At 55.8% G+C, this 27,710-nt stretch overlaps 2 protein-coding genes across 2 annotated transcripts; one reads left to right on the plus strand and one right to left on the minus strand.

Annotated features, from left to right (window-relative positions):
• The first annotated feature begins 2,473 nt into the window (after nucleotides 1-2,473).
• MIEN1 (migration and invasion enhancer 1) lies at nucleotides 2,474-3,796 on the plus strand. Its single transcript, XM_081218881.1, has 4 exons — nucleotides 2,474-2,596; nucleotides 2,700-2,797; nucleotides 3,162-3,238; nucleotides 3,326-3,796. Exons 1-4 carry the CDS (start codon nucleotides 2,508-2,510, stop codon nucleotides 3,407-3,409), a joined length of 348 nt encoding a protein of 115 aa, XP_081075007.1. The 5' UTR covers nucleotides 2,474-2,507; the 3' UTR covers nucleotides 3,410-3,796.
• Nucleotides 3,797-3,873: 77 nt separating this feature from the next.
• ERBB2 (erb-b2 receptor tyrosine kinase 2) lies at nucleotides 3,874-27,636 on the minus strand. The gene is made up of 27 exons (XM_081218880.1): nucleotides 27,326-27,636; nucleotides 21,125-21,276; nucleotides 19,706-19,919; nucleotides 18,811-18,945; nucleotides 18,454-18,522; nucleotides 18,155-18,270; nucleotides 17,889-18,030; nucleotides 16,899-17,018; nucleotides 16,507-16,633; nucleotides 14,229-14,302; nucleotides 14,051-14,141; nucleotides 13,612-13,811; nucleotides 13,128-13,260; nucleotides 12,951-13,041; nucleotides 12,111-12,271; nucleotides 10,318-10,365; nucleotides 8,843-8,981; nucleotides 8,638-8,760; nucleotides 8,250-8,348; nucleotides 7,782-7,967; nucleotides 7,487-7,642; nucleotides 7,295-7,370; nucleotides 6,848-6,994; nucleotides 6,370-6,467; nucleotides 5,983-6,171; nucleotides 5,445-5,697; nucleotides 3,874-5,303 (listed from the first exon to the last, which is right to left on the minus strand). The coding sequence occupies exons 1-27, from the start codon at nucleotides 27,396-27,398 to the stop codon at nucleotides 4,948-4,950; spliced, it is 3,768 nt and encodes a 1,255-aa protein (XP_081075006.1). The 5' UTR covers nucleotides 27,399-27,636; the 3' UTR covers nucleotides 3,874-4,947.
• Nucleotides 27,637-27,710: the final 74 nt, after the last annotated feature.

Genomic DNA, 27,710 nt, shown 5'->3' on the forward strand with positions numbered 1-27,710 from the left:
AGAAGATGTGGCACATATATACAATGGAATAGTACTCAGCCATAAAAAGAAGCGAAATTGAACTATTTGTAGTGAGGTGGATGAATCTAGAGTCTGTCATACAGAGTGAAATAAGTCAGAAAGAGAAAGAGAAAAACAAGTACCGTATGCTAACACATATATATGGAATCTTAAAAAAAAAAAAAGGTTCTGATGAACCTAGGGGCAGGACAGGAATAAAGATGCAGACACGGAGAATGGACTTGACACGGGGAGGGGGAAGGGTAAGCTGGGACGAAGTAAGAGAGTAGCATTGACACATATACACCATCAAATGTAAAACAGCAGCTGCATAGCACAGGGAGATCAGCTGGTGCTTTGTGACCACCTAGTGGGGTGGGATAGGGAGGGTGGGGGGGAGGGAGATGCAAGAGAGAGGGGATATGGGGATATACGGATATGTATAGCTGATTCATTTGTTATACAGCAGAAACTAACACACCATTGTAAAGCAATTATACTCCAATAAAGATGTTAAAAAAAAAAAGTGAGCAAAAGATTTGAATAAGGGGCTTCCCTGGTGGCGCAGTGGTTGAGAGTCCGCCTGCCGATGCAGGGGACACGGGTTCGTGCCCCGGTAAGGGAAGATCCCACATGCCGTGGAGGGGCTGGGCCCGTGAGCCATGGCCGCTGAGCCTGGGCGTCCGGAGCCTGTGCTCCGCAACGGGAGAGGCCACAACAGTGAGAGGCTCGCGTACCACAAAAAAAAAAAAAGATTTGAATACGTGTTTTTCCGAATAAGATGTATGAGTGGCTCATAAGCACATGAAAAGGTGCTCAAGATCATTAGTTATTAGAGCGATGCAAATTAAAACCACCTCACTCCCATCAGGATGGCTATAATGAAAGAGATAGACAACAAGTCTTGACAGGGATATGAGGAAACAAATTGTCATATATTGCTGGTAGGAAGGTAAAATGGTGCAGCCACTTTGAAAAACAGTTTGGCCGTTTCTTAAGATAAACATAAACTTTCCATACAACCTAGCAAGTCTACTCGTAGGAATCTACCCAAGTAAATCACATGCACATACAAAGACACTTACATGAACATTCATCGCAGCATTACTCAAAACGGCCCAAAACTGGAAACTCAAAATGTCCATCAACTGGTATTGAACAGATAAATAAAACAGTACATCCATACATTGGGATATTTCTCAGCAACTAAAAGGAACAGACTACTGGTACATGCTACAGCATGGATGAACCTCAAAAACTTTAAACGGAGTGGAAGAAGTCAGAAGCAAAAGACTGCATATTATTTCATTTATAAGAATATCCAGAAGAGGCAAATTTATAGACAGGAAGCAGATCAGTGGTGGCTTAGGGCTGGAGCTGGGCGCTGGATTGACTGCAAATACACGGGACTTTCCCATGTTGGTGGAAATGTGTGGTGATGGCTGCACAACTCTGTAAGTCATTGAATTGTTTAAAAATGAATGTGAGGATATTATGGTGAGACTCCAAGGAGAGTAGAGGCAGGGAGACAGCCTCCATTTCTAGAGTTACAAAACGGGAATAAAGAAGCCAGCTGTGTAGCGGGGCTAGGATGAGACAGGGAGGTGCAGGAACTGGATGCACGCGATGGCAGCATAGAGCCTGCGAAATCGAAGCATCAAAGCCTGTTTCCAGAAGGCAGAAGACTGGCGGCGACTGCCCAGACTGTGCCTGCAGTTTAGAGCTTAAGAGAAGTACCTGAGTGTGTAACTATGGAGTGGTTTAAAATACCATCAGTGGGACTTCCCTGGCGATGCAATGGTTAAAAATCCGCCCGCCAATGCAGGGGACACAGGTTCGAGCCCTGGTCTGGGAAGATCCCACCTGCCGAAGAGCAGCTAAGCCCGTGCGCCACAACTACTGAGCCTGCGCTCTAGAGTCCTTGGGCCACAACTACTGAGCCCACGTGCCACAACTACTGAAGCCCACGTGCCTAGAGCCTGTGCTCCGCCACAAGAGAAGCCACTGCAATGAGAAGCCCACGCACTGCAACGAAGAGTAGCGCTCGCTCGCTGCCACTTGAGAAAGCCCGCGGGCAGCAACGAAGACCCGACGCAGCCAAAATAATTAATTAATTAAAAATAAAATAAAATAAAATGCCATCTGCTAGTGAGAAATGGCAACTACTCCATACCATCAGCCAACCCCAGGCCCTGGGTCCACTTGCCCCACTTTCTCTTCCTTTTGTAAACTGGAAAGCGCTTTGCAGTCTAAGACACGTCATTAGATTAAATAAGACCGTGAAGTCCAGCGGACACTAGGTGCGGGGCAAGTCGGGCGCTGAGAATGCAGGCCAGGAAAGGGTCCCACGCTCACAGCCCAGCTCTCCAGCTGGTGACATTGCCAAAACAAAGCAGCAGCCGCCTGAAGGGGGCGCCCGGATGTAACGCGCGGCGCGGCCCCGCCCCGTCACGTGCCTGCGGCGTCGCGTCACACCCGGAAGCAGCTGCTGTGGGGAGCCGGCAGCAATGAGCGGGGAGACAGGGCCGGCGTCCGTAGCACCCCCTCCCGGGGAGGTCGAACCGGGCAGTGGGGTCCGCATCGTGGTTGAGTACTGGTGAGGGGCTCCGGCCAGTGGGGGAATCCGGGCCGGAGGAGGGTGGGTCCGCCGGAGGTACCGTCCCCGAAACCCAAGCGGACCTCAGGTATCTTCTCCCTAGTGAACCCTGCGGCTTCGAGGCGACCTACCTGGAGCTGGCGAGTGCCGTGAAGGAGCAGTATCCTGGCATCGAGATCGAGTCGCGCCTAGGGGGCACAGGTGAGGCCGCAGAACACCTGCCGAGTCAGTGTTCTAAATCCCAGCTCTACCACTTTCTAGCTCTGGCACTGGCTGTTTTATAGAGTGTCCAGCAGTGTCCGGCACATAGTAAAACGTCCATGCAACTTGAGTGAGGGGGGCGGTTACGGATGAAGCCTGTTGGGAAAAATGGGTGGGACTGAAGTGTAGGGTTGAGGGGAGGGAACCCTCTATTGAGTTAGGAAGCCAAGTTCAAAGGAAGCGGATGGGGCCCGCGAAGGACACGAAGGAGGAGCCTGTGTTAAGTCTAAGGAGTGTGGAGGGCCTCCCCTGACTTGTGCCTGTTCTCAGCATACAGTTCATTCATCCGTTTATTTAATACCAGGGGCCTTTGAGATCGAAATCAATGGACAGCTGGTGTTCTCCAAGCTGGAGAATGGAGGTTTTCCTTATGAGAAAGATGTGAGTACTTGCCATGCTGGGAAGACCCCTGGTTCACCCTGCCCCTACGATGAACGCATCATCCCATTCCACATCTCTGCCCTCCAGCTCATTGAGGCCATCCGAAGAGCCAGTAACGGAGAACCCCTAGAAAAGATCACCAATAGCCGCCCTCCCTGCGTCATCCTGTGACGACACGTGATTCTGGGTTCCTGCTCTCTTCTGGGATCCCAGCCTCGGTCGCCCCTTTGGTTCTGCGGAGGGCTCCCTACAGCCTCCTTCACCGCACTTAGCTCCCCGTAGCTAAGAGACCCTGGCCTCCACTGTGCCCCTTTGGGTACCAGGAGGGTTCTGCGGTCTTAGGGGTGAAAGAGAAGACCCTCTCTGTGGACATTTCTACAGCCACCTTATACCCCTTTCCCAGGATCAGTGCCCAGAAAAACCTGCTCCCCTCTCCAGCTTAGCCATACCTGTGAGATGCTACCATAGTTCTAATTTATTTTCCACTAACCCCAGGCAATGTCAGCTATTGGCAATAAAGTGGCACTGCAAACACCAGTGCCCACTAGTGTGTGTGTGTGTGTGTTTTTAGTGTGTGTTTTTATGTCCGGTTTGGGACTATGGGAAGGGAGGAGAGGGAGACAGAGGCCAGCCCAGCCTTTCTACCACCAATGTGATCGTGCTGTCTGGGTGGGTTTTTTCTGGATAGCTACTTCTAATTCAACGATTTCCTTGCCAAGGCAAGGAAAATGAGTCACACAGTAGACACTGCCTTTTCTTTCCCCCATCCTTCCCCAACTACCCCTGCCTACAGGGAGGAAATTACCCCACTCTGGTGGGTGGCCTTAGGAGTTTCTTTTTTTCTAAGCAAGAATGGTCTGGTCATCAAAGGGCTCTCAGGTCAGAATCCCAACCAGTTTCCCCCCAATCCAAGAGCCAGGAAACTGGCAGTAGGCTCCTCATTCAAGCTTTCCAAAGATTCCTAGCCAGTCCCTCCAGGAAAGAGGAACTGAATGTAGGTTAAGAGGTGAGCAGTAAAGGGATGGCTCAGAGCCACCCCAGACATAGGCCGGTGTCCAGCTGTTTTCCAAAATATATTTGCAAATGGAGAAAGTGGGTGTGGAGAAGGGACATTCCTCCCGCAACCCCAGAGACTGCCCCCCCACCCCGCTTCCACAATACCCACTCTCCACCGAGTCCTTATTTCGTCTTAAAAAAAATAATAAAATAAAACAACCAAAAAAAGTAAGTAAAAACAAAACCAAAAGAGCACTCTGTACAGGGACCGGATCTGGGCGCTGCTGCTGTCCCCTTCTTAGGGGCAGAGCTAGGTCTCAGGGAGTCTCTGCTCTGGTTCCTAGACACCCTCTTGGGGCCTCTTCCCTTCCTAGGCTCAGCTTCCCTGTCCTTCAGTGTCAGGTTCTGGAAGAAGTCGGGCTGGGCAGCTCCCTCAGGTAAGGAGACTGGCTGTGGCATCCAGTGGACCCTAGTGGCTGGGCCAGGGCTCCAGCATCAGTCAAGACTCCCCGGTGCCATCCCCTCTTCCAGCCAGGATGGGCGGCTCTCAGCCACCTACGAGTTGGAAGAGGAAGGAAGATTGCTGGCATGGCAGGCTGCCCTGGATGTGATCCAAGGGCCCTCTCCCCGCCTCGTCCTGACGCAGGCCCGAAGTCAGGCCTTCCACACTCCCTGAGGGGCCAGCAGGGCCTCAGCGGCCCGGGCCTTTTGGCTCATACTGGTATGTCCAGACCCAGGTACTCGGGGTTCTCTGCTGTAGGGGTCCCTTCAAAGGTGCTGGGTGGAGAGCCCCGCTCTGATGGGTCCTGGTCCCAGTAATAGAGGTTGTCAAAGGCTGGGCTGAAGGCCGGAGAAGGGTGGGACTGAGGGGCAGCCCTGCCCCGGGGTGCCAAGTACTCGGGGTTCTCCACGGCAGCCCCAAAGGCAAAAATGTCTTTGACAACCCCGTTCTTCCCAGGGGAGAGAGTCTTGGGCCTTTCCAGAGTGGAACCGGCAGGTCGAGGAGGAGGCCGCGGACCCTCTAGGGGTGAGGGGGGCTGTGGCCGAACCTCTGGCTGGTTCACGTATTCTGAAAGGACAAGAGAAGGAGGCTTGTTAGGGGGAGGAGCCCATGTGTTCTGGCTGCTGCCCCTGCCCCCAGAGTGGGCCCTGGGCTGAGCACCCCCAATCCCCACCTCCCAACCTCTCAGCTCGGGCCTGGACTCCATACCGGGCTGGGGGCTACAGGTCAGGGGGGCAACGTAGCCATCGGTCTCGGGAGGAAGCGGTACTGTGGGGTCCTCGCTGTACCGCTGCAGGGGGCTGGAGTCATGCTGGGGGAGGTTCTGCAGCCCCTTGGCTGCCCCCATTCCCAAGTCGCCGTCAAACACATCAGAGCCAGCCCCTTCGGAAGGTGCCAGTGGAGACCTGGGGGGCTCCTCCTCCGAGGGCTCCAGACCCGGCGTCAGCTCACCACCGCCGCTCTGAGGACGAGAGAGAAGGTCATGACGGGGGTCATTCATGATGGAGACTTCACGGGAGGTGACAGGGTCACAGGAGATAAAAGGAAGTCGCCTTCGGGGTTTGACACAGTCACTGTGGCAAGAATGGGGTCCCAGCTGGAAAGCAGCAGGAATCCTTCTTGGGGATAATGGGGTCTCCTCCGTGAGAGGTGATGGTTGGGGGACACTGGAGAAGGGGACTCTAGTCCACTGGGGTCGGGGGAAGTAACCAGACACACCCACCACACTGTGACAGGGGGCACTGACCCTGGTGGACGTGCTGCGGTGCCTGCGGTGGGCTGTGCCCCCAGAGCCCGGGGCAGGGTCGGGGCAGAAGAAGCCTTGCTGGGGTACCAGGTACTCCTCAGCATCCACCAGGTCCCCCATGTCATCATCCTCCAGCAGCGAGCGGTAGAAGGTGCTGTCCAAGGGGCTGGTAGGGCCCAGGTCTTCATTCTGGGGAGGCGGGAGACGGAGCGTGGCAGCCTCTCCCCAGCCCAGCCTCCCGAGGGAGGCTCAGGGAGTCCCAGAGGTCTGACGAGTCAGGCAGGGGCTGGGCTTGGGAGCCTGGGACCCAGGAGTCATCTCCCTTTCCTCCCTCTAGGGGAGGGTGATCTTAGCCATAGGCAGGGATGGCGTGGAAAGGCCCAGTACCTGGATGACCACAAAGCGCTGGGGGTCCCTGGCCATGCGGGAGAATTCGGCCACCAACTCCCGGAACCTCGGCCGACATTCCGAGTCAATCATCCAACCTGGGGGCGGGCAGAGTCCAGCGTCTCAGTTCTGGCTGCAGCCTGTGTGCAGAGCCCCTCACCCCCACCCCCGGCCTAGACAACCCCAGTTACTAGAGTCCAAAGCCCTCAGGTGGTAGAGAAGAGGTACCAGACTCGGATCCTGAGAGAGAACCTTTGAGAATCTCTACTAGTTTCCCCTTTTTATTTTGCATTAAGTCTCTTTCTAGCTGGTCCTTGATAGCTCCTCTGGACTGGTACTGTAAAGGGAAGTGAGACCCTTTTGAGGCTGCATTAAACATATCATCCTGCTCTTGGCCCCCTCCCATGCCCCTTGTAGGCCCCTCCACCCGGGCCCTCCCACTCCTCCTCCAAGCAGCCGACCCAGCTCAACCACGCACATTTGACCATGATCATGTAGACATCAATGGTGCAGATGGGGGGCTGGGGCAGCCGTTCCCCCTTCTCCAGGAGGTCAGGGATCTCCCGGGCTGGGATCCCATCGTAAGGTTTGGCCCCAAAAGTCATCAGCTCCCACACAGTCACACCTGGGGCAGAGATGGGGTCAAGAGGTGGGGGGAACAGAGGGAGCTTTAGTGTACTGAGCCCCAGAGGCTCTATCCAAGAGCCTGGCACCATGGGGGAAGGAGGGGAGGGATGCAGTGTCAAGGGCAGGAGACGCCCAGTCTTTCCGCAGTCCCTGGCAGACTGAGGCACTGGCAGCCCCTTCCTTCCTTCATGCTAAAGTGTCCATTAATTCGCTCCATCCCAGCTCTCATCCTTCCACCGGCACCACCCCCCGGGGCGACGGCTCCGTATCCACCCTTCCAACCCACCCCATCACACACCATAGCTCCACACATCACTCTGGTGGGTGAACCGCCGGCGGAGAATGGACTCCAACGCCATCCACTTGATGGGCACCTGGGAGAGCAGAGAAGGAAGTGCTCCAACCAGGTGTGGTGGGGAGGTGGCCGTTCTGAGGTCTCCCGGGGGCCAGACCCCACCCCCCCTTGCTTCACTCTGCTCCCTCCTCTGACCTTGCCCCCGTCCGCATGGTACTCTGTCTCGTCAATGTCCAGCAGCCGAGCCAGCCCGAAGTCTGTAATCTTGACATGGTTGGGACTCTTGACCAGTACATTCCGGGCAGCCAGGTCCCTGTGCACGAGTCGCACATCCTCCAAGTAGCTCATCCCCTGGGGTCAGAGGCATCTGTGTGGACCTCTGGACGCTCTGCCAGAACTCTCCCAGGAAACCTCCTCATCCTAGCTCTGAGTGGAGACAGAGGCTTGCTCCCAAGGGCACCCGCAGAGCCCCGGCCCCCAAAGTGCATACCTTGGCAATCTGCACACACCAGTTCAGCAGGTCCTGGGAGCCCAGGCGCCCGCGGTGCTCCCGGACGTGGTCTAGGAGGCAGCCATAGGGCATAAGCTGTGTCACCAGCTGCACCGTGGATGTCAGGCAGATGCCCAGAAGGCGGGACACGTATGGGGACCCTACACCAGCCATCACATATGCTTCCTGGGAGCAAGGGTATACACTGAGAGGGTGTGGGAAACCACTGGCCCCCAAACCACCACACACCCCTCCCGAGGGCTGAGCCGTGACTGGGGACCCTCAGTCAATCCAACCCCATTCGTCACAAACCAGAACCATGGCCCGCAGACTCAGGAGGTTAAGAGGAGAGATCTGGGGGACCACAAAGTGTCTCCTAAAACCCCAGTGAAGACAGAGCCCACAGCCCAGACCTGCAGCCAGGGGGTCCGCGCTGTACTCCCAGCTGGAGAGGGTGGAAGGGCTTACGTCCAAGATTTCTTTGTTGGCTTTGGGGGATGTGTTTTCCCTCAACACTTTGATGGCCACTGGGATTTTCACATTTTCCCCGTCGGGGATCCAGATGCCCTGGGCAGAGAGAGGAGGATGTGAGCAGGAAGAGGGTGGGCCAGATCCAACCTGCAGTCGTCCAAGGGGTCCCTACTTGTGCTCCCAATCCCCTTCCCCACCCTTGGGCCAACCCCATTATTTAGCAGCAACCTCACCATTTCAGCCCACTCCCTATCCCCTTATACGTAACTGCCCTACCCAACAGAACCGCCCGCAGCCCCTGGCTGTCTTCCTGACAGAACCCTCGTCTGCGCCCTGACCGCACCCTCTGGGACCGCCCACCCAGGACGTAGGCCCCACCCCTGACCTTGTAGACGGTGCCGAAAGCTCCGGATCCAAGCACCTTCACCTTCCTCAGCTCCGTCTCTTTCAGGATCCGCATCTGAGCCTGATTTGGCATCGCTCCGCTCGGTGTCAGGGGCTCCACCAGCTGGGGTGAGGGGGTGGTGCGTCAGTGCCGCGGGCTGGGCTGCAGACCCCAGGCCACCCGAGAGGCCCTCGGACCGCCTCACCTCTGTCTCCTGCAGCAGCCTCCGCATCGTGTACTTCCGGATCTTCTGCCGCCTTCGCTTGATGAGGATGCCGAGGACCAGCCCCACGACAACGACCAGCAGAATGCCCACCACAGCGGCAATGATGGATGTCACAGGGCTGGGGGCAGGAGCTAGGGTCAGGGATTGGGGACCAGTCTGGGACAGGAGGGAGGAAGGGGTCCCCTGGAGGGGCATAAAGGTCACTGGCATTTGGAAAGGGAAGTTGGAAGGGTGACGTGCAGGTTCCCATCCTGTTTCACCTACTCAAAAACCTCCCTTACTGCCTCCAGAATGAAGTCCAGACTCCTTGCTGGGCATTCAAAACCCTCTCCACCCACATCTCCAAATTGTTTATGCTCTTGCCCAGGGCTCTAGCCCAGGATTCTCAAACTTCCTGACAAAAATCACCAGGGAGCTTGTCAATACGCAAGACTCTGGAGCCCTATATACCCCCCAGACATTCTGATTGTGGTATGAGGTGGGGAATGTGCACCCAGTGATTCTGATATTCTAGCCAAATTTTCCACCCATAGGTCATGATTTCCACAGCTCCCAGCCTTTGTTAATTCTACCTGGACCATCATTTCTGCATGAGGTCATCTTTCAAGACTCAGCTCATCCTGGGATAGAAGGATCTCCTGGGTGCTGACCCTACATCACTGTCATCCTTGCCCCCTTCCCTTGCTTAGCCAAGGGCTGGCACGTCACAGACCTCTAATGAACGCTTGTGTCATGGACAAATGCTTACCTAGGACATACTCCCATCTGTTTTTCTCCCCAAAGCCCTTCCCCAAACACCCCACTGCCTAGAAATCGAGTCCAGTGATGGACATCACAGGGCTTGTGGCCTCATGGTGAGGGAGAGCGTATGCCCTCCAAGATCCTGCCCGAACCTGATTCAGACTTCACCCCTTACTCCCTCCTCTGAGCTTACTCAGTGGCCCACGACAGCAGAACCTTCAGCAAACACGTCCTAGATTGTCCTGACCCCTCTCACCATGCTGCCTGGTTGCTTTCCTCCTAATGCAAGTGACATACCTGCCCCTCTTTCAAGACCTGGCTCCCATGCCACCTCCTCCTTGAAGCCGCCCACTGCCCCCAGGTAAGAAGTCATTGTCCCGTCCTCAGTGCTGTAGTTGCGCTCTCTTCTCAACGTGCCTTGAGTCCCAGGGAGTTGCAGGCTGCCTGTGTCCCTTAGGAGACCCCTACCTACTCGAGGGTGGGGAGGTGCTGGGTGTCTTCGCCATCTTTTCCTGTTCCCTGCCCCCCAAGCATCCCGAGCAGGTCCTCCGTCCACTGGTTGAAGCTAATTGAAAGGAGGATCCTTAGTGGAAGGGTGGGCTGGGGAGGGACATGTGTCATGTCAGGAGGCCCCCTCCCTATAGCAGTGACCACTCAGGGGCCGGAGGGGGACTGAGGGGCAACATGGGATGCGTCCTGGGGACCAGGCTGACCTGGCTCTCTGCTCGGCGGGGCAGCCCTTGTCATCCAGGTCCACACAGCTGCAGAAGAGAGAGAGTCCTGTCAACAAGGCTGGGAACCGCCTCTTGCACTCACTCAGCCTCACAATATCCCCAGAGGTGGGTGTAGCTGGGTTATGATCCCTATTTGACAAAGGCAGAAACTGGGCTCAGGGTCACCATGGCTCTTTCTACCACCCCACAGGGGAGGCCTTCTCCAGTCTGCAAACCTGCATCCCCTGCACCTCCCTGTCTTGGGTAGGAAGTGGGGGGCACCCAGAGGAGCATCACGTCCAAAAGCTTGGCTATCCCCTCTGCAGAGGACGCCAGGAAATAGTGGGGCACAACCTCCACCAAGGACAGTTTGACAATACTGTGACCCAGCAGTTCCACCTCTCAGGGTAGACCCTAAAAATGCCAACACCTGTACACTAGGGGGCATGTACAAGATGCTCACTTGTACATGGAGCTCAAGTGCAATAAACTGCACCCCCCCCCAAAAAAGGAGACAAGTTCAATGAATATCCCTCAAACAGGGACATGGTTAAATAATACTACATCCATACTGCAGATTGAGTAGTTAAAAAAAAAAAAAAAAAAGGAGGTAGGTTCATGTGTACTCACAAGAAAGAACCTCCAAGATACATAAAGTGCCGGGACGGACGGGAAGCAAAGTGCAGAACTATATGTAGAGTACTATCCTATTTACATTAAAAAAATGCACACACAGGGCTTCCCTGGTGGCACAGTGGTTGAGAGTCCACCTGCCGATGTAGGGGACGCGGGTTCGTGCCCCGGTCCGGGAAGATCCCACATGCCGCGGAGCGGCTGGGCCCGTGAGCCGTGGCCGCTGAGCCTGCGCGTCCGGAGCCTGTGCTCCGCAACGGGAGAGGCCACAACAGTGAGAGGCCCGCGTACCGCAAAAAAAAAAAAAAAAAAAAAAAAAAAAAAAAAGCACACACACAAAAACCAAAACTGATGATATGTGAGTCAGATGAAATTGCTGAGAAATAGATGAGCTAGATGAAATTGCTGTTTCTTGATCATTTTTGACTTCCCAAAACAGCAATCTTCAACCTAACATAAATGTAAAATGCATTTTTGTAAAAGTGTGGAGCACACCAGAGTGACCTGGTGGTTCTCCCCAGGGAGGGGAGGGTGGGGGACTGGGTGGGTGGGGGAGTGGACGAAAGGGCACTTCTGCTTTACAGTGTTTATTACTTTGATACTGCTGAAAATGTGTATCACAAGAATGTATGCATGTATTCCATGTGTAATTAAAAACAACTAAGTGAAAAACATAAAAAGAACAGGGCAGATCACTGTGTTAGGACATGGAAAAACACTGCAAGAAAAATTGCAATGCTGAGTGAGAAAAAGCAATTTCCAAACAATACCTATGGTCTATGATCCCACTTTGGTAAAAAGAAGTATATACGAGAATGTACACAGATAAAAACTGGAGAATAATAATAATAATATATAAAAATATACTTCATATGTTATAATAATAATGCATATGTTAGTGTGTGCATAGATTAAAAAAACTGGAGGAAAAATATTGCAAGTTGTTAACAGTGGGATAGAATTGCTAATACTATTCACTTTCATGCTTTAGTTAAAAAATTTTTAACAATGTGTTACTTTTGTGATCAGAAAAAAAAGATATGAAAAATTAAGGGTCTCGGGGTAAGCAAAGGCAGAGTTGTCCCACTTTTAGAATAAGAGCCCCAGAGAGGGTCCTGGAACGAAGCCTTTCTTTCCGTGGGAAAGGCCCTCAGACTCACGAGTGGGTGCAGTTGATGGGGCATGGCTGGCACATGCCCTCCTCATCTGGGAACTTCCAGATGGGCATGAAGGAGAGGTCAGGCTTCACACCACTGGGGCAGCGAGCCACGCAGAAGGGAGGATCCTTGTAGTGGGCGCAAGCCACACACTGGTCAGCCTCCTGGGAGGGGAGGAAGGGTTTGCGGGGGGCTGGCACCGACGCCCCCGGGGCAGCAGGACCAGGCCCTTGGGTCCCCTTTGTGCTTCCCTCGGTCGCTCAGCAGCACTGTTCACCTTGCTCCTGGGACAGCCCCAAACCTGCCGTGTCTGCTGCCCCTGTCCTGCACCCAGCTCCCCACCTTCAAAGCTTGATCCCCAGGCCTGCTGGGGTGGGGGGAGTGTATTACCTAAGGTATAACAGCAAGTAATAATGGTAACTAACTTGTGAAGACCTTTTCCTGTGCTTGGGCACTGTGCCAAACCCTATTTTGAGTTCATTCTCACTGCATCCCAGTGGGGTGGGGACTAGTATAGCGTTCATTTTACGAATGATCCAGTGCAAGTGGGGCCCGGATTTGAATCCAGGTCACCTGATGTCTAAGCCCCCAGGTCTAACCACCTTAGCCCAGCCACGGCCAAGGGCACAGGCTTCCCTGGGCCCTTTGCATGGTCTGAAAGGCCTCAGTGTCCGCAACTCTTGCTGTCCCCAGCATCCCAGCCACCTTCCAGCCTCCTACCATTCAGGTCTGGGCTTGGAGCCCTCCCCAGGGGTATTTTACTGGACTTGGCCAGGTCCCTGGCAGCACCCCCAACCCTGCCCTGCTTCCCTCCCCCCAGCTCTGAGCGCACCAGCACCTCACCGAGCCAAAGCAGGTCACTGAGCCATTCTGGGGCTGACACTCGGGGTGGCACGGCAGACAGTACCTGTCCTTCACGTACTCCCGGGGGAGCCTGAGGAGAGGACGGCCAGTGCAGGGGTCTGGAAGGAGCCCCTGTGCACCCCCCAGCCCGGCCGCCCCCTCCTCTGCCCCGCATACCCCTGCAGTACTCGGCATTCTTCCACGCACTGCTGGCCCCGAAGGAACTGGCTGCAGTTGACGCACTGGGTGGGCCCTGGACCCCAGCAGTGCCCGTGGGCACACAGCGGGCAGCAGGCCAGGCCCTCGCCCACTGCAGTGAGGAGGAAGGGGTCAGAGGGGACTCTCAGGGGAGACTCCAGGTCCAGGGGAGCTGGGGGAAGAGTCTGTGGGCATGGCTCTGAGCTGGAGAGGTGGGGATAGGTGCCGTGCAAAGCAGGGAGAGAAAGAGGTCCGAGGTTCCAGGAACAGAGAGGAAAGGGAAGGGAGGGATGCCAAGGCAGTGTGGCAGGACCCTGCTAGAAGCCATGCCAAGAGGCCAGGCCAACCAGAGCTATGTCAAGGATGGTGCCCCAGGGACGGGCAGTGCACACGCACAAGTAAGTCCCAGACTACTGCTGCCAGAGGCCCGTGGGCACGCCCGTGCAGCAGTGCACTGTCTTACCGCACTCGACCTCTGGCCGGTTGGCACTGTGGAGCAGGGCCTGGTGGGGGTTCCGGAAGAGCTGGTCCCAGGGCACCGTGTGTACAAAGCAGAGGCGGGTGTTGCGGTGGATGAGGGCCAGCCCACTGCCCAGTTCCCGCAGCGAGCGCAGCCCCAGCCAGCGGATGCCCAGCCCTTGCAGGGTCAGCGAGTAGGCACCACTGTGGGAGAGGGAGTGCTCAAATGCAGGGGGGCAACGCACCACTGACCCCTCCCCGTCAGCAAGGGCTGCCCTCGCCTTCCTCCTGTCCCCAGCACACTCTGCAAACTTCCACGGGAGTGCTGCTGCTGGAGTCCCCAGGGAATAAGAACCCCCATTCCCCCCCTACACACTCAGAGCTTCTCCCGGGCCTCCGGGGGCAGCTCCTCCCCCGTCAGGCCTCCCTCCCCTGGTGCTCACTCATGCAGAATTCGTCCCCGGATTACTCGCAGATTCTGGAAGACGTGGAGGTCCGGCAGGCTGTCTGGCCACGCTGAGATGTACAGGTAACCTGCAGGCACAGGGTGAGGCTAGGGGTGCGGGGACAGGACGAAGACCTCCCATCCCCATCGGAGCAGGATTCAGAGAGACAGCTCACCTGTGATCTCCTCCAGAGACTCAAATACTCTGAGCTGCTCAGGCTGTAGGGGGGCAGTGTTGGAGGCTTGGTCCCTAGAAGGAGGGTTAGGAGAGGGCCAAGAAGTGGGTGGGTAAGACCTCCCTCCACGAGCTGGCCCTGCCATCCTCCCCAGCCTCCCCTCCACTTAAACCCGTTGCCCATCGAGCCCGGCTGTTCCCATCCTGAACTTCAAAGCCCAGGCCCCGGTTTGGCAAATATCAAAACAATGTTTATATCCTTTGATCTAGAAATTCTACTTCTAGGAATGTGGCCTAGAGAGACACTGGCCCCTGTTCCCAAAGGCATGTGCAAGGGAGAACTGTTTGTTAGAGGGAAAATAAAAAACCTAAGGAAATTAAACATTTAAAAATTTTTTAAATTTAAACTTAAAAATTTTAAATTAAATACCTAAACACCCATCAGTAACTGGGGAGCTATTAAATATAATCCTGATCTATCCAGACTACACACAAAAAACTCACATTCAGGAGCATGTAGTATCTGCTGGGCACGGTTATAGGAGCTTTATAAATATTAACTCATTTAAACTTTATAACACCTTATGAGGGCGGGACTATTTTTGCCCCCAGTTAACAGATGAGGAAACTGAGACCCAGCAAGAAGGTCACATGATTAGTAAGTGACAGAAGCCAGGTCTCAAACCCAGGCAGCCTGGGCTCTTAGCTGCTACTCTTTGCTGCCACCTCTTCCACAGCTGTGCAAAGAACAAGGCAGCTGGACATGAACTAACTGTCGTAACCAGCTCTCCAAAGCCAGGGGCAGACAATATTCACAACAGGCTCCCATTTTAAATCAACCCTTCCCCCCAAATTACTAAAACTACGTTTCTCTGTGCGTGTGTATCCATAAATGTGTGAATGGTCTAGAAGAACACACACAAACTGTTAACAGTGGTCTCCTCTAGAAAGGGGAGTAAAGGTGGAGAACGTGTTGAAGGGAATTTTCTCCTTTTTTTTTTTTTTTTTTTTGCGGTACGCGGGCCTCTCACTGTTGTGGCCTCTCCCGTTGTGGAGCACAGGCTCCGGACGCGCAGGCTCAGCGGCCATGGCTCACGGGCCTAGCCGCTCCGTGGCATGTGGGATCTTCCCGGACCGGGGCACGAACCCGCGTCCCCTGCATCGGCAGGCGGACTCTCAACCACTGCGCCACCAGGGAAGCCCTTCTCCTTTTTTAATACATATTTTTATTGAAGTATAATTCACATACAATAAATGGCAGATGTTTAGTGTGCAGTTTAATGAGTTTTGTCAAATGCATTCACACACCTATCCACCACCCCAACTGGTATACAGAACATTTCCATCACCCCAGAAATTTCCTTTGTGTCCCTTTCCAGGCCCTCACCCTGGCGCAATCACTGTTCTGATTTCTCTCACCACACAGTGGTTTTGCCTATTCTAGAGCAAAGGGAATCATACAGTGTGGACTCTCTCTTGTCTGACTTATTTCGCTTAACATAATGTTTTTGAGACACATTCATGTTGTTTTATGTATCAGTAGGCCGTTTCTTTTACTGCTGAGAATTTCACTGTATGGATATACCACCTTTTACAGTTGACCCTTGAACAACGCCTAGGTTACGGCACCAACCCCCCACAAAGTCGAAAATCCAAGTACAGCTTTACAGTCAGCCCTCTGCATCCATGGTTCCAGATTCAAGCAGCCCCAGACTGTGTAGTACCGCAGTACGGATTTATTGAAAAAAGTTCACATTTAAGTGGACCCACTTCAGTTCAAACCCATGATGTCCAAGGGTCAGCTTTATTGATTCCTTCGGCTATTGATATACATTTGCATTATTTCCAGTTTGGGGCCATTATGAATAAAGCTACTATGAACTCAAAGAGAATTTTACTTTATCTGGATGGTGTGACCTCCATACAAGTGCATATTCATAGATAACATGTCATTTATGAGAAAAATCCCAGGAATTCCCTGGCAGTCCAGTAGTTAGGACTCCTCGCTCTCATTGTCAAGGGCCTGGGTTCAATCCCTGGTTGGTGAACTAAGACCCAGCGAGTCGCGCGGCGCGGCCAAAGACAAACAAACAAAAAGAAAAACTCCCCCCTCCAAAGTCCCTGCTGGTCTTCCACCTGCTTCCTTTGCACCCCTGGCCTCCCATCTCTGTCTCCCACCATCCCCAAGAAATGCTTCCACTTCTGGGGCCTCAGGATTCAGTGACTGCCCTGACGCTGCCTCAGGCCATGTGCCCACCCTTAACTCTGAGTCTCCTTACCCCTCAAAGCTTTCCGGCAGAAACGCCAGGCTCCCAAAGATCTTCTTGCAGCCAGCAAACTCCTGGATGTTGGCACTGGTGACCGCCCTCACCTCCCGCAGGTGTTCCATGCCCAGACCATAGCACACTGTGGGGAGGGGGGCAGGGGGGCACCTCAGCCTCCACATGGAGCACCAGGAATTCAACCTCCTGGGTCCTGTCCACAGTCCCCTCCTGGGGCCACATGCCCCCTCCCCACATTGGCAGAGACATGGGGGAGCTTGTGGGAGTGCTCAGGGGAGGGCCAGGGGCAGAGTCAGTGGGAGACTAGGACTGGGTCCCAGGAGGGTCTGAGGGAGGGTGGCACAGCGGGCTAGGCCAGGCTGGGTGTGCAGGGGGCGGCCACTGGGTACCTCGGGCACAGGGCTTGCTGCATTTCTCACACCGCTGGGTTCCATCCTCAGCGGTCACCTCTTGGTTGTTCAGGGGACAAACCAGGGTGCAGGATCCCACGTCCGTAGACAGGTAGTTGTCTGAGGAGATCAAGATCGTCTGTCCACGTGCCCTGGCCTTTCAGCACCGCCCCCCACCACCATGAGCTGTGTGACCATGCCCAGGTAGTACAATAAGAATGATATCAACCGATACCGAAATGTCCTTACACCGTATCTGAGCCCTGGACACTCGTCCACTCCTCACGACAACCCTGCGCGATAGGCACTGTTAGATTCCCATTTTGCCAAAAGGGAAACCAAAGCACAGAGTTTTCTGTAAATTACTCAAGGTCCCTGTGCTAGTAAGTGGAGGAGCCGGGAAGTGAACCCAAATGATCTAGCTCTACACTCCGTACTCTCACCCACCACGGGGAGGGTACGACCAGGACCCAAGAGCCCACTGCTGTCTCCTGTGACAGGAGGAAAGAGGTCCCCAGGTCTGAGGCCAGTCCCTAAATGCCCGTCAGTAAATAGGGGAGCTAGTAAATGAAACTCTGATCTATCTAGACCCTAGAGTAAAAATCAACATTATGGGGGGCTCAGTATTGGCTGGGCACAGTTATAAGAGCTTTGCAAATATTAACTCATTCAAACTTCATAACCACCTGGTGAGGATGGGACTATTTTGGCCCCCGCTTAACACATAAGGAAACCGAGACACAGCAAGAAGGTCACATGACTAATAAGGGGCTCAGGCCCAGGCAGTCTGGCTTCTGTGCATGGGCTCTTAGCTGCTATTCTTTGCTGCCACCTGCTCCACTGCTGTTGAAAGAACGAGGCAGCTCAGTACGAACTGCCGTGACCAGCTCTCCAAAGCCAGGGGCGGACAGTACTCACAACATGCTTCCATTTCCATAAACCAAAGCCCCCAGCAAAACTACTAAAAGTACGTCTCTCCCCGGCACTCACAAGGACAGGCGGTCACGCAGCTGGCGCCGAAGGTATAACGGCCCTCGGGGTTGGGCATGGACTCGAAGGTGTCCGTGTTGTAGGTGACCAGAGCTGGGCAGTGCAGCTCACAGATGCCACTGTGGTTGAAGTGGAGGCAGGCCTGGGGGACAGGCAGCTGGTGGGCACTGGGCTGTTTTGCCCTGGTGTGCCAGAGGGTTAGGGCAGCACCAGGCGGGATGCCCCTCCCCTTGCACCCCGAGGGCTGGGGCGCCGGGGGCACATACCAGACAGTCAGAGTGCTTGGGGCCCGTGCAGCCGGCAGCACACTGCTCATGGCAGCAGTCAGTGGGCTGCGGGCCCTTACAGCGGGCACAGCCGCTGGCACAGACGGTTCGCGTCACTGTTGGGCAAAGGGCAGGATGAGGGCTGGGCGGCAGCCTAGGCACCGGGCCCCTCACCCGCATCACCTTCTGGGGAGACTTCCTGCCTCAGGGAAGATGCCGAGGCCCGGCACCCCCCCGCCATGTCACCTTTATTCCCACCCAGCCCCTGCGCCCAGATTCCGGGCCTCCCTCTAACTCACAGCTCTGACAGCCCTTGGAACTTTCTCCCCAGCAGTGGGGGGCTTTACAAGCTGGAGAACAGGGTGGGCCTGGGGAGGGAAACAGAACGGCAGTGAGAGAGACAGAGACCAGGAGACAGAATGCACAGTGAGGCAGAGACGCAGGCAGGAGGAGGACTCCAAAACCGGAGGCGCGATCGGGAAGCAGAGGGAGACAGGACAGAGAACCACAGAGAGGAGGAGACCCAGAGGAAGAGGAACTGGGTGGTGTTAGTGCGGCGGCAGCAGCAGCGGGGGCATGGAGTAAGCCAGGAGTTTGGGGTCGGCGGGCTGCGTGAGAAAGACAGGCGGCTGCAGGCGGGGAGGAGCGTGGCTTACAGGCCCGTGAGCGGTTGGTGTCTATCAGCATGAGGGCCAGCTGGTTGTTCTTGTGGAAGATGTCCTTCCACAAAATAGTGTCCTGGTGGCAGAGCTGGGGGTTCCGCTGGATCAAGACCCCTCCCTTCAGGATCTCTGTGGGGCGGGCAATAATCAGGTGCTTCTTCCCCCATCTGTCATCTTCTGACCCCCCTTGGGGCCTGCCTGCCTTCTAAAAGGGGAGTGGGGCTCTTACACACGCCCCAGGTTCCTCGGGGAGCAGAGAAGACTCCTTCAGCATCTTTAAGCCCTACCAACACCACCCCACACGTGAACAAACGGAGATCCGGGGCGGAGTGAGTTGTCCGTGTCACAGTCTCCTCTCCTCCACCTCTACTCTGGGCACATTGCTTAGCAGTTGCGAGTGTGAAATCCAGCCTCACCGCCACTAACTAGCTGTGGGACCTCAAGCAAGTCACGTATCCTCTGTAAACCTCAGTTTTCCCATCTGTAAAACGAGCATAACACTGATGCTTCCCTTGCAAGATTAAAGCACGGCTGAAATGGGGTTATGCAGGTAAAGCACCTGGCGCTCAGAGTCTGGGACACTGCCAGCTCCAAGGCTGCCGCGTACAGTTACATAGGTTGTTCACCGTACATGTGCATTCAGCCAAGAAGTGGGCAAAAACCCAGCCTGCATCCTGACTATCAAGCTATGTGGGCTGGCACAAGCTGTGACTTCCTGGGAAGAAGGGAAATCTTTTTCGAATCCGCACAAGGGCGCCTCCCCTAGCTCCACCTGCATCCATCCGGGAGGGAGCCCAGTTCTTATTCACACGAAGCATCCCCATGGCTAACAGGGGCCCCGGGCAGCTCTCCATAACCAGCAGAAAGTTTCAATGATAAAGATGACCACCTGTGAGGCTTCGCAGCTGCAGCTCCCGCAGCCCTCCCGGAGCAGCGCGTGCAGCAGGGGTGGCACTTTCCAGAAGGTCTCCGTTGTCCAGCACGGCCAGGGCATAGTTGTCCTCAAACAGCTGGGTGCCTCGCACGATCCTCAGCCTCTGCAGGGGGACCTGACTCACTCGGGTGTGAGCAATGAGCACGTAGCCCTGCACCTCCTGGATCTCCTGGGAGGGGACAGGGTAGGGTAGGGCTGAGGCGGGTCCAGGCCCTGGACCCTACCAGCCCCCACCCCAAGGCCTCCTCAAGGTTACCCTGTGCTTGGGGATCTTGGGCAAGGCCCCCAGCCACTGAGCAGTCCTGCTCCCTCAGGCATAAAATGCAGATCAAGGCCACTCCCCACCTCCCTGAACCAGATTCTAGTATGATCAAGAAAGAAAATGGTTGGGGCTTCCCTGGTGGCGCAGTGGTTGAGAATCTGCCTGCTAATGCAGGGGACATGGGTTCGAGCCCTGGTCTGGGAGGATCCCACATGCCGTGGAGCAACTGGGCCCGTGAGACACAACTACTGAGCCTGCGCGTCTGGAGCCTGTGCTCCGCGACAAGAGAGGCCGCGACAGTGAGAGGCCCGCGCACCGCGATGAAGAGGGGCCCCCGCTCGCCACAACTAGAGAAAGCCCTCGCGCGGAAACGAAGACCCAACACAGCAAAAATAAATAAAATAAATTAATAAACTCCTACCCCCAACATCTTCAAAAAAAAAAAAAGAAAGAAAATGGCAGGGGAACACTCTGTAAGCAAGCGCCCCACCCTCTCTGCATCTCAGTTTCTTCATCTGTAAAGGAAAGGCCCGGACGAGAGATGAGATGTTTGTGATTTGACTAAGCATCGCACCTGAGGCCCCGCTCCAGGGCACCATGGACACAACCCAGAGGCTGGTTTCCATTCTCTCTCCTGCTCCTGACCCTTTCACATCCATTTTCCATGTGATCTTCAAAATGGGCCCCCCAGGGAGTTCAAGCATGTCTCTTGCTCCCAATATACCCATAGGAAAACTGAGATCCAGTGAAGCCAAGGGCCTAGACCACATTCACATGGCTTGTCAGTGGCAGAACTGGACCAGGAACCCGCCAGCCCTTTCATTACTCCGGGTAGGAGGGGGACAGTGGCTGGGGCAGTTGGACAACGGAAGGTGATCATGCTGGCAAGACCACCCAGAGATGTCCACGGCCAGCCACATTGTAGAGAAGGAGTCAACTGGTCTTGCAGTAGGATGCACAGGGGTTAGACAACAGAAAGGACTTCCCAGTTGAGGAGCCACCACAAAAGGGGAAATACAGGGTGGGGAAAGCTCTTGTACCACCCATCTGCAAGCAGAGGGCTCAGCCCAGCAGGAAACAGGGCCTGGCTGGGTTCTGCCCATGGGCCTCACCTGCAGGAAGGAGAGGCTGGCATTAGCGGGCAGGTAGGTGAGCTCCAGGTTACCCTGCACCACCTGACAGCCCTGGTAGAGGTGGCGGAGCATGTCCAGGTGGGTCTCGGGACTGGTCGGCAGCCGCAGCTTCATGTCTGTGCCGGTGCACACTGGCAGGAGAGAGAAGATGGGTCAGAGGGCACTGCCCAGTGAGCTTTGCCAACCTGGCCACCTCTGCCAACCTACTCCCCAGAGTCACGCCACCGCAGACAGCGAGAAAGCACAACAGAAGGATCCCTCCTCCCGTGTCCCTTGTACCCACAGAACGTGCAACAGTAAAAGAAAGTTTGCAAATTTGGGAAGAGGAGGCACATCAGGGGAGAAGCTCCCCTGACTTGGCCCATCCTGAGCATCCAGAGGGGGCCTCGCTGTGCCAGCCTTAGGGAGCTTGCCTGTTCGATCCAGGGTGTTGGCTGGCAAAGAAAGCCTCCCTTTGTCCCAAAGGCACAACTCAGGGCCAACGGGTAAAAATCCCCCAAGAGAGGCGATGATGAATCATGAATCCTCTGGATACCCCTTGACCCTCTCCCGAGCAAACAACGCCACCCACATGCCAACCTCCTGGCAAGGGATACCCACCCCCGCAATGCCACCCAGAAAGTGGGGAAGGAGGGTCAGCTGGAGTCATAGCTGGGGCATGGGGACCACCAGGGTCCTGGTCACTGCAGGGACTTCTGGAATTCCCCCAGGCAGAGAAAAGGAACATCAGATCCCAACTATGGGCATCCGGACCCGAGCTGCAGATGCTGAGCCAGAGCGCTGCCTACTCCAAAGGCTCCTACGCTGGTACCTCACCCTTGCCACCTCCTCAGGGCAAGACTCCAGAACCAGCTGGCAGAATCTATGCCACGAAACTCCTGCCACAAGGGCATTACGTCAGCCCTGTGTACCTGCCTGGTGCCAACCACCAGCCAAGGGGCATCAGGATGAACTGCCACCCAGCCCACCCGGACCCCAGCCCAGTGTCCCTGAGACCAGAAGTACTCACTAAGCCCAGGGATACTAGAAGGGGTAAACGACCCCGGGTAAGGGGGCACTCTGGGCAACAGCTGGCACCATGCCTGCCAGCAGTGGGGGAGATTAAAGTGCCCAGTTAAACCCGTTTTTCTGCTCTGGTGAGAAGATGAATCACCTGGCACATCTTGCCCAGGAGGGTGTGCCAGGGGGAGGTGGGTGGGGTGCACCCCCAGATCCACATATCCACAGGTGCCTGAGCTGCCCTGAATTCCTGTTGGTCCCCACTCCACCTCCCACGGACTACGTGCAGATTCAGGGGGACAGCACAGTGGCTGACTTTGAGGTCTGACCCCAGGGCTCCTGCTCTCCCAGCAGCTTGGAGCCTAAGGTCAAATCCTGGGGGGTAATAAGAGATACCCCCTGCCTCCAGAAATCGGGGGAAAGGCTGGTGGGACAAGCCCCCAGGGTTCTGGTCTGGGCCAATGGCCACTAGCTGGCAGCCTCCCAGGAGCACCTAGAGTGGTCTCTGTTCCCACCCCTCTGGCCAGATAGGGAAGGAAGCAAAGAGGGAGGAATGGGAGGACCCAGAAATAGAACTCAAGGGTCCCTCCCCCCAGACTCCCAAGAGAAACAGGAGCCGGGGATGGCAGGCCAGGCCCAAAAATAACGCCCGCTGCCAGGACCTCCCCCAGCCTCAGCAGCTTCAGCTGCTTTGTAGGCACAGCTGTCTCCAGGCCTAGACCCCAAGGCCCTGGCCCAAGCCCGGGACAGGGACTGGCAGAGCTGGGGCAGGGGCCCGTCTCCACCCCCTGTGCCCTCTGCCGCCTCGAAGGGACACCAGCTGCAGTAGCCAGGCAGTAGGAAAACAACAGGGAACACTCGGCAGGCACTCTGGGCGGAGCCTCATCCTCCAGAGGCTGGGACGACAGCCTCGGTTTTGCAGAGAAGGAAACTGAGGTTGCCAGGGGTTATTCTCCCAAGATCAGAAAGTCTGTGAGCAAGAGAGGGAGGATTTGAACTCGAGTCTGCGCCGACTTCAAACCCCACATTCCTTCCACTAGACCTAACTGCACGCACACCCCTCCCCACACCCTGTTCAAAGGTAAATACACACCAGCTCTGTTGATGCCACCGATTACATTATAGGCTTCGGGCAGGGCCGAGTGGCTGAGCTGGGTGGGAGGACCAGAAAGAGCAGGAGCCCCGCCCCACGAGTTTGTTTGTGTCCGTTTTTGAGTCTGATTCAGACTAAATGTTTGCAACAGGTGGTAAAGTTGGGACCCTGAGACCTACTCCCAGGGAGCTGGAGGCTTGGGGGCTAACACCCTCCAACCTGACACCTCCTCTACCTCCACACCTCCCTCCCCCTCCCCAGTCCTCGCCAGGGTCCCCATATCCACTCTGCCCCCCCGCTGATTTTCTGGGGCGGGGGTAGGAGATCCTGTTCCACACCGGGGAGCGTTTTGTCTCCAGAGCACCTGTCCCTCAGGAGCCTCGACCTCCAGATCTCTGGGGCAGTCAGTGTGAGGCAGGAGCGACCCGGAGCCGGGGACACAGTGAGCCCTGAAGAAGTGTTCGCGGGATGAATGAAGGAATGAGCTTCAATCAAGAGTCTCCAAACCAAAAGGGACCACTTGAGGTCACCATGTCCAGCCCTCTCTTCAGAGGCTGGTCACGGCCCCCATGTCCCTCTAGCTGGATGTTAGTGGTCAGGTCCCAGCTCTGGGACGTTCTCAAGTGGGTTCTTTCTTCCCCACCAGCCTTCAGCCCCAGCTGCCTCTCTTGCTCACCAGCATGAAAGCCAACACTTCCTTTGGTTTCCATGAACAATACCTGCACCCCCAAAGCTCACCTCTCCCAGACCCCGTGGGGCCAGAGCCCATTCCAGTGACACCAGGACTCACCCACCACCCACGCCTGGGGCCGGGGCTCAGGTCATTAGGCCACAACCCTAGCTGGGCCACTCACGGTGTGACCTTGATCAAGTCCCTGGCTCTCGAGGGCAGAGGCCAGATCAGATTCACCTCGATGTCCAGCAGTGCCTGTGACTTAGTAGGCACTCAGTGAATATTTACTGACCTGACCTTGACTGTGAGGGGGGGATTATGACAACTCTTGCTCTCTGCAGAGAAATTACATGAGAGTTAAATGAGGTAATGAATCAAGAAACAGTCTGTAAACGTGACAAGGCTTTGTAAACAGAGCTGGGGCAACACAACATTGGCGATAATAATTCTCCCACTCCTTAAGAGAGCACGCACCCCTCACCCTGTCTCAGCTCTCTTCCCAGGGGTGGGGAGGAAAGGTGGCCTACTAAGAGATGGGGGTGTCACCCCGGAGGGGCTTCCCACAGGGCAGGGAGGGGGATCTTTTTCCAGGTCATCCCAGCACCCAGGGCCAGGCACAACCAGCCTGGCCCTACACCAGCTCCCCAGCCCCAGCCCGACACTGGTCCCTCCCTCACCCGTAGCCCTGTAGGTCCCACTGGCCTCTGGCCTGCTCCTGCCCTCAGTCCCCTGCCATGCCAGGAGGGCCCAAGAGGAAGGCAGACATGGGCTGGTACAGGGAAGGAGAGGACTCCAAAGCCAAGAGGGAACCTGGTGGGGGGCAAGGAGCAGCTCACCCTCATTTTCTAAAGCCCAGATAAGGGAGGTCCTTCACCTGAATAACAAAACAGCACCTCTGCCCGAGTCTGGCCACCTGACTGCCCCTGAGGCTTTGCTTAACCCATTCCTGTCGAAGGGAATAAGACTTTGATCAACGCTTAATGCCTCCTCATCAGAGTCTAAAAATGCCCTGGACATTTCTGGGTGGCTGGGAAGCCTTGGCTAAGTCACTTCGTTTCTTTGAACTTCAGTTTTCTCATCTGTGCACCTACTTCACAGGATTGTTGCAGAGATGAAATGAAACTGTAATGGGTGAGAACCAGGCAAATAGGAAGCACGCTGTACTTTTCTAAAAGTCAAGGCAAGAGAAGTTCATATAGCAGAGGTGTGGGCAATTCCAAACCAAGAGAAAATCAACGGTGCTCCGTATCTGACTTTGTAATACAATGTATTTTCTCTTTCGGCATTTGATCCTATCTTTCAATTTTTTTTTTTTGAATATTAAAATGAGGTTACTTTCCCCGAGTATAGCAAGAAGAAGGAGGCTGTTGGGAGAATCATTCAGGAATTAAACTATGAGCTCTGCAAGATGTGTTTGCTGCACTTTGCAAAACCTTGGCCTCTAAGAAAAGAAAATCCCAACCCTCCGGGCCCTCCCCATCTCCCTTTCCCCCACAGGCCTGCGCCAGCCCTCAGCCCTGGCATATACCAGGCGTGCTAGAGGCAGCTGAGTGGGGCTCTGCCATTTCAGCCATTCCCCTGCACAACACAGCCAACACCTCTCTCTGCACCCAGCACTGCAGGCCGAGGGGTGAGGAAGACCTGAGAAGCTCCCTGTCAATGGCGGGAGAACCGACCGCTCAGATGCCAGAACTGCAACAACCCAGCCACCCTCCCCCTGCTCGACCTCCAGGCCCAGGTGAGGAGTGCAGGGGCTCAGGCTGACAGCCCAGCCTTGCCTTGCCTGCCTCACGCTTCTCAGAAGGTCAGGGGTGAAGACGCCTGTCTGGGAAACAGGGAGGGGAAGGGGAGGTTCCTGGGAAAGAGAAGCCTCCTTCCTTCAGAGAGAAGGCTGCGTGGGGGCACCTCCGCTATTTACAGCAGCTCTTGAGGGAGTTCCTTGAGAGGGCAGAGTTCAGCAGGGAGACTGCTGTTTGGCCACACAAAGCCCAGACACACAAACACACAGACCACACAACTCAAGAACACCCTAGTATAGACATCCCTCAGATAACACAGCAGAGCTCTGATAGAGGGGCCCTCGGGCAACACACAGACAGCCCGACACCCACCCCTTCTGCAGACTCCCTGATCCGTGAAGACCACCCACTACTCCTAGAACATTCTCAGTCTGTCTTCTCCACAACCAGGCCATGAAGGGAGCAGCGTCCCCCCAATGTTCAGGGTAGAAGAATATAGTGATTTTGAAGCTGTGGTTGGGGGTTGCACTGCCTGGGGTCCAATCTGGGATCCACCAATTATTTGCTGTTACTTCACCTCTTGAAGCCCGGGTCTTCAAGCCTGGAAAATGGGCACACTAGTTAGGACTTCTCTTATAGGGTGGTTCTGAGGATGAAAGCAGGGGAACCCAGACAAAACACGCACAGCACCTGGCACACAGTGTAGTTCCAGTACGCGTTAGCCTTCACCGTTATCGCACCCAGACGGACAGATGGGGCAAGACACACACCGCACCCCACCCCAGCACCCTTCCCCATACACAGCACAAAGGAAAAGGCAGGACAACCCGGCCCTCGACATACCCGCATCTGGCCCCGTTCCTTACCCTCCCCCTCCCTCCAAGTGCCCAGGAATCCCTCCCTCAGAACCCTCCCACTTTATGCCCCAGACCAGGAAGCCCACCGCCACCCCTCCGTGACCCACGCTCTCCAAGTCACAAAGCACAGAGTCCCTAAGTCGGCCCTAACGAGACGTTCAAAACAAATGTCTCCCCCTTCCCCCACGCCCGTCTCCGGCGTGAGGCAAGTCTGCAGTCGGACTGGCCACCCTCTGCTCCCCGGCTCTGGCTGGACAGGTTGCTTTCCCCACCTCCCCCCTCCACACCCCGATCGTGCCAGAAGCTGGAGTAACTCAACCTAGTCGGCCGAAAGGGGGCGGGGAGGGGGCCGGGCAGAAGGGACCCCCAGGAATCCAGCCCAGTCCAGTCTGGAGGCGGAGGCTGCCAACTGGAAAGGCTTTGAGAGAGGAGCCTGAGGGGGCTCAAGAAGGGAAAACACACACACACACACACACACACACACACACACACACACCCTGCAATACACCCTTTGAGGGAAACTTTCTGAACAATTTCAGAGACCTTGTTTGACAAGTTCCGGAGCCGTCGCAGGGTCTGCAAAGCACAAGTCCCTCGAATGGGACGTCTAGAGCCGCTCCGGTGTAATCGCCCCCCTGCCCCACCTTCTCTGGCCCCTCCGAGCCCGAGGACCGGCGGCTCTGAGCCCCCGGACTGTCCGAAACTTCGGGTCGGGAAGCTCCGATGGCCCCTCTGTTCCCGTCTGACCAGGGATTTAGACGGGGGTCCCAGGCTGCACGGGCCCGTCGCCGCTCCCTGCCCTCCCCACCCCAGACCCACCTCGGGTGCCCGCGGCTCCGGGGGGCAGGAGGGCGAGGAGGAGCCCCCAGCGGCACCAGGCCGCCAGCTCCATGGTGCTCACTGCGGCTCCGTCCCCATGGCTCCGGCTAGACCAGGCGGCGAGGGCGCCGGGCGGGCGAGGGGAGGGGGCCGGGCGCTCGCGCCGGAAACAGCACCCAGAGCAGGGGCGGCCGGCGGCCTCCGGGGGTCTTCTCGGCTCTGTGCGCACGATGGAGGGAACCTCAGCTCCACAACTTCATTCCTGCACTTCCTCGACGCAGCCCTCCTCCTCCACCTCCTCCTCCTCCCGTGATTGGCAGCCAGCGCGCTCGCAGGTCCACCCCCCACCCCCCACCCCCTCCAACCGCATTCCAGCAAGTCCCGG

The sequence above is a fragment of the Mesoplodon bidens genome (assembly GCF_964165515.1).
Source record: "Mesoplodon bidens genome assembly, chromosome: 19".
NCBI classification, from domain to species: domain Eukaryota; kingdom Metazoa; phylum Chordata; class Mammalia; order Artiodactyla; family Ziphiidae; genus Mesoplodon; species Mesoplodon bidens.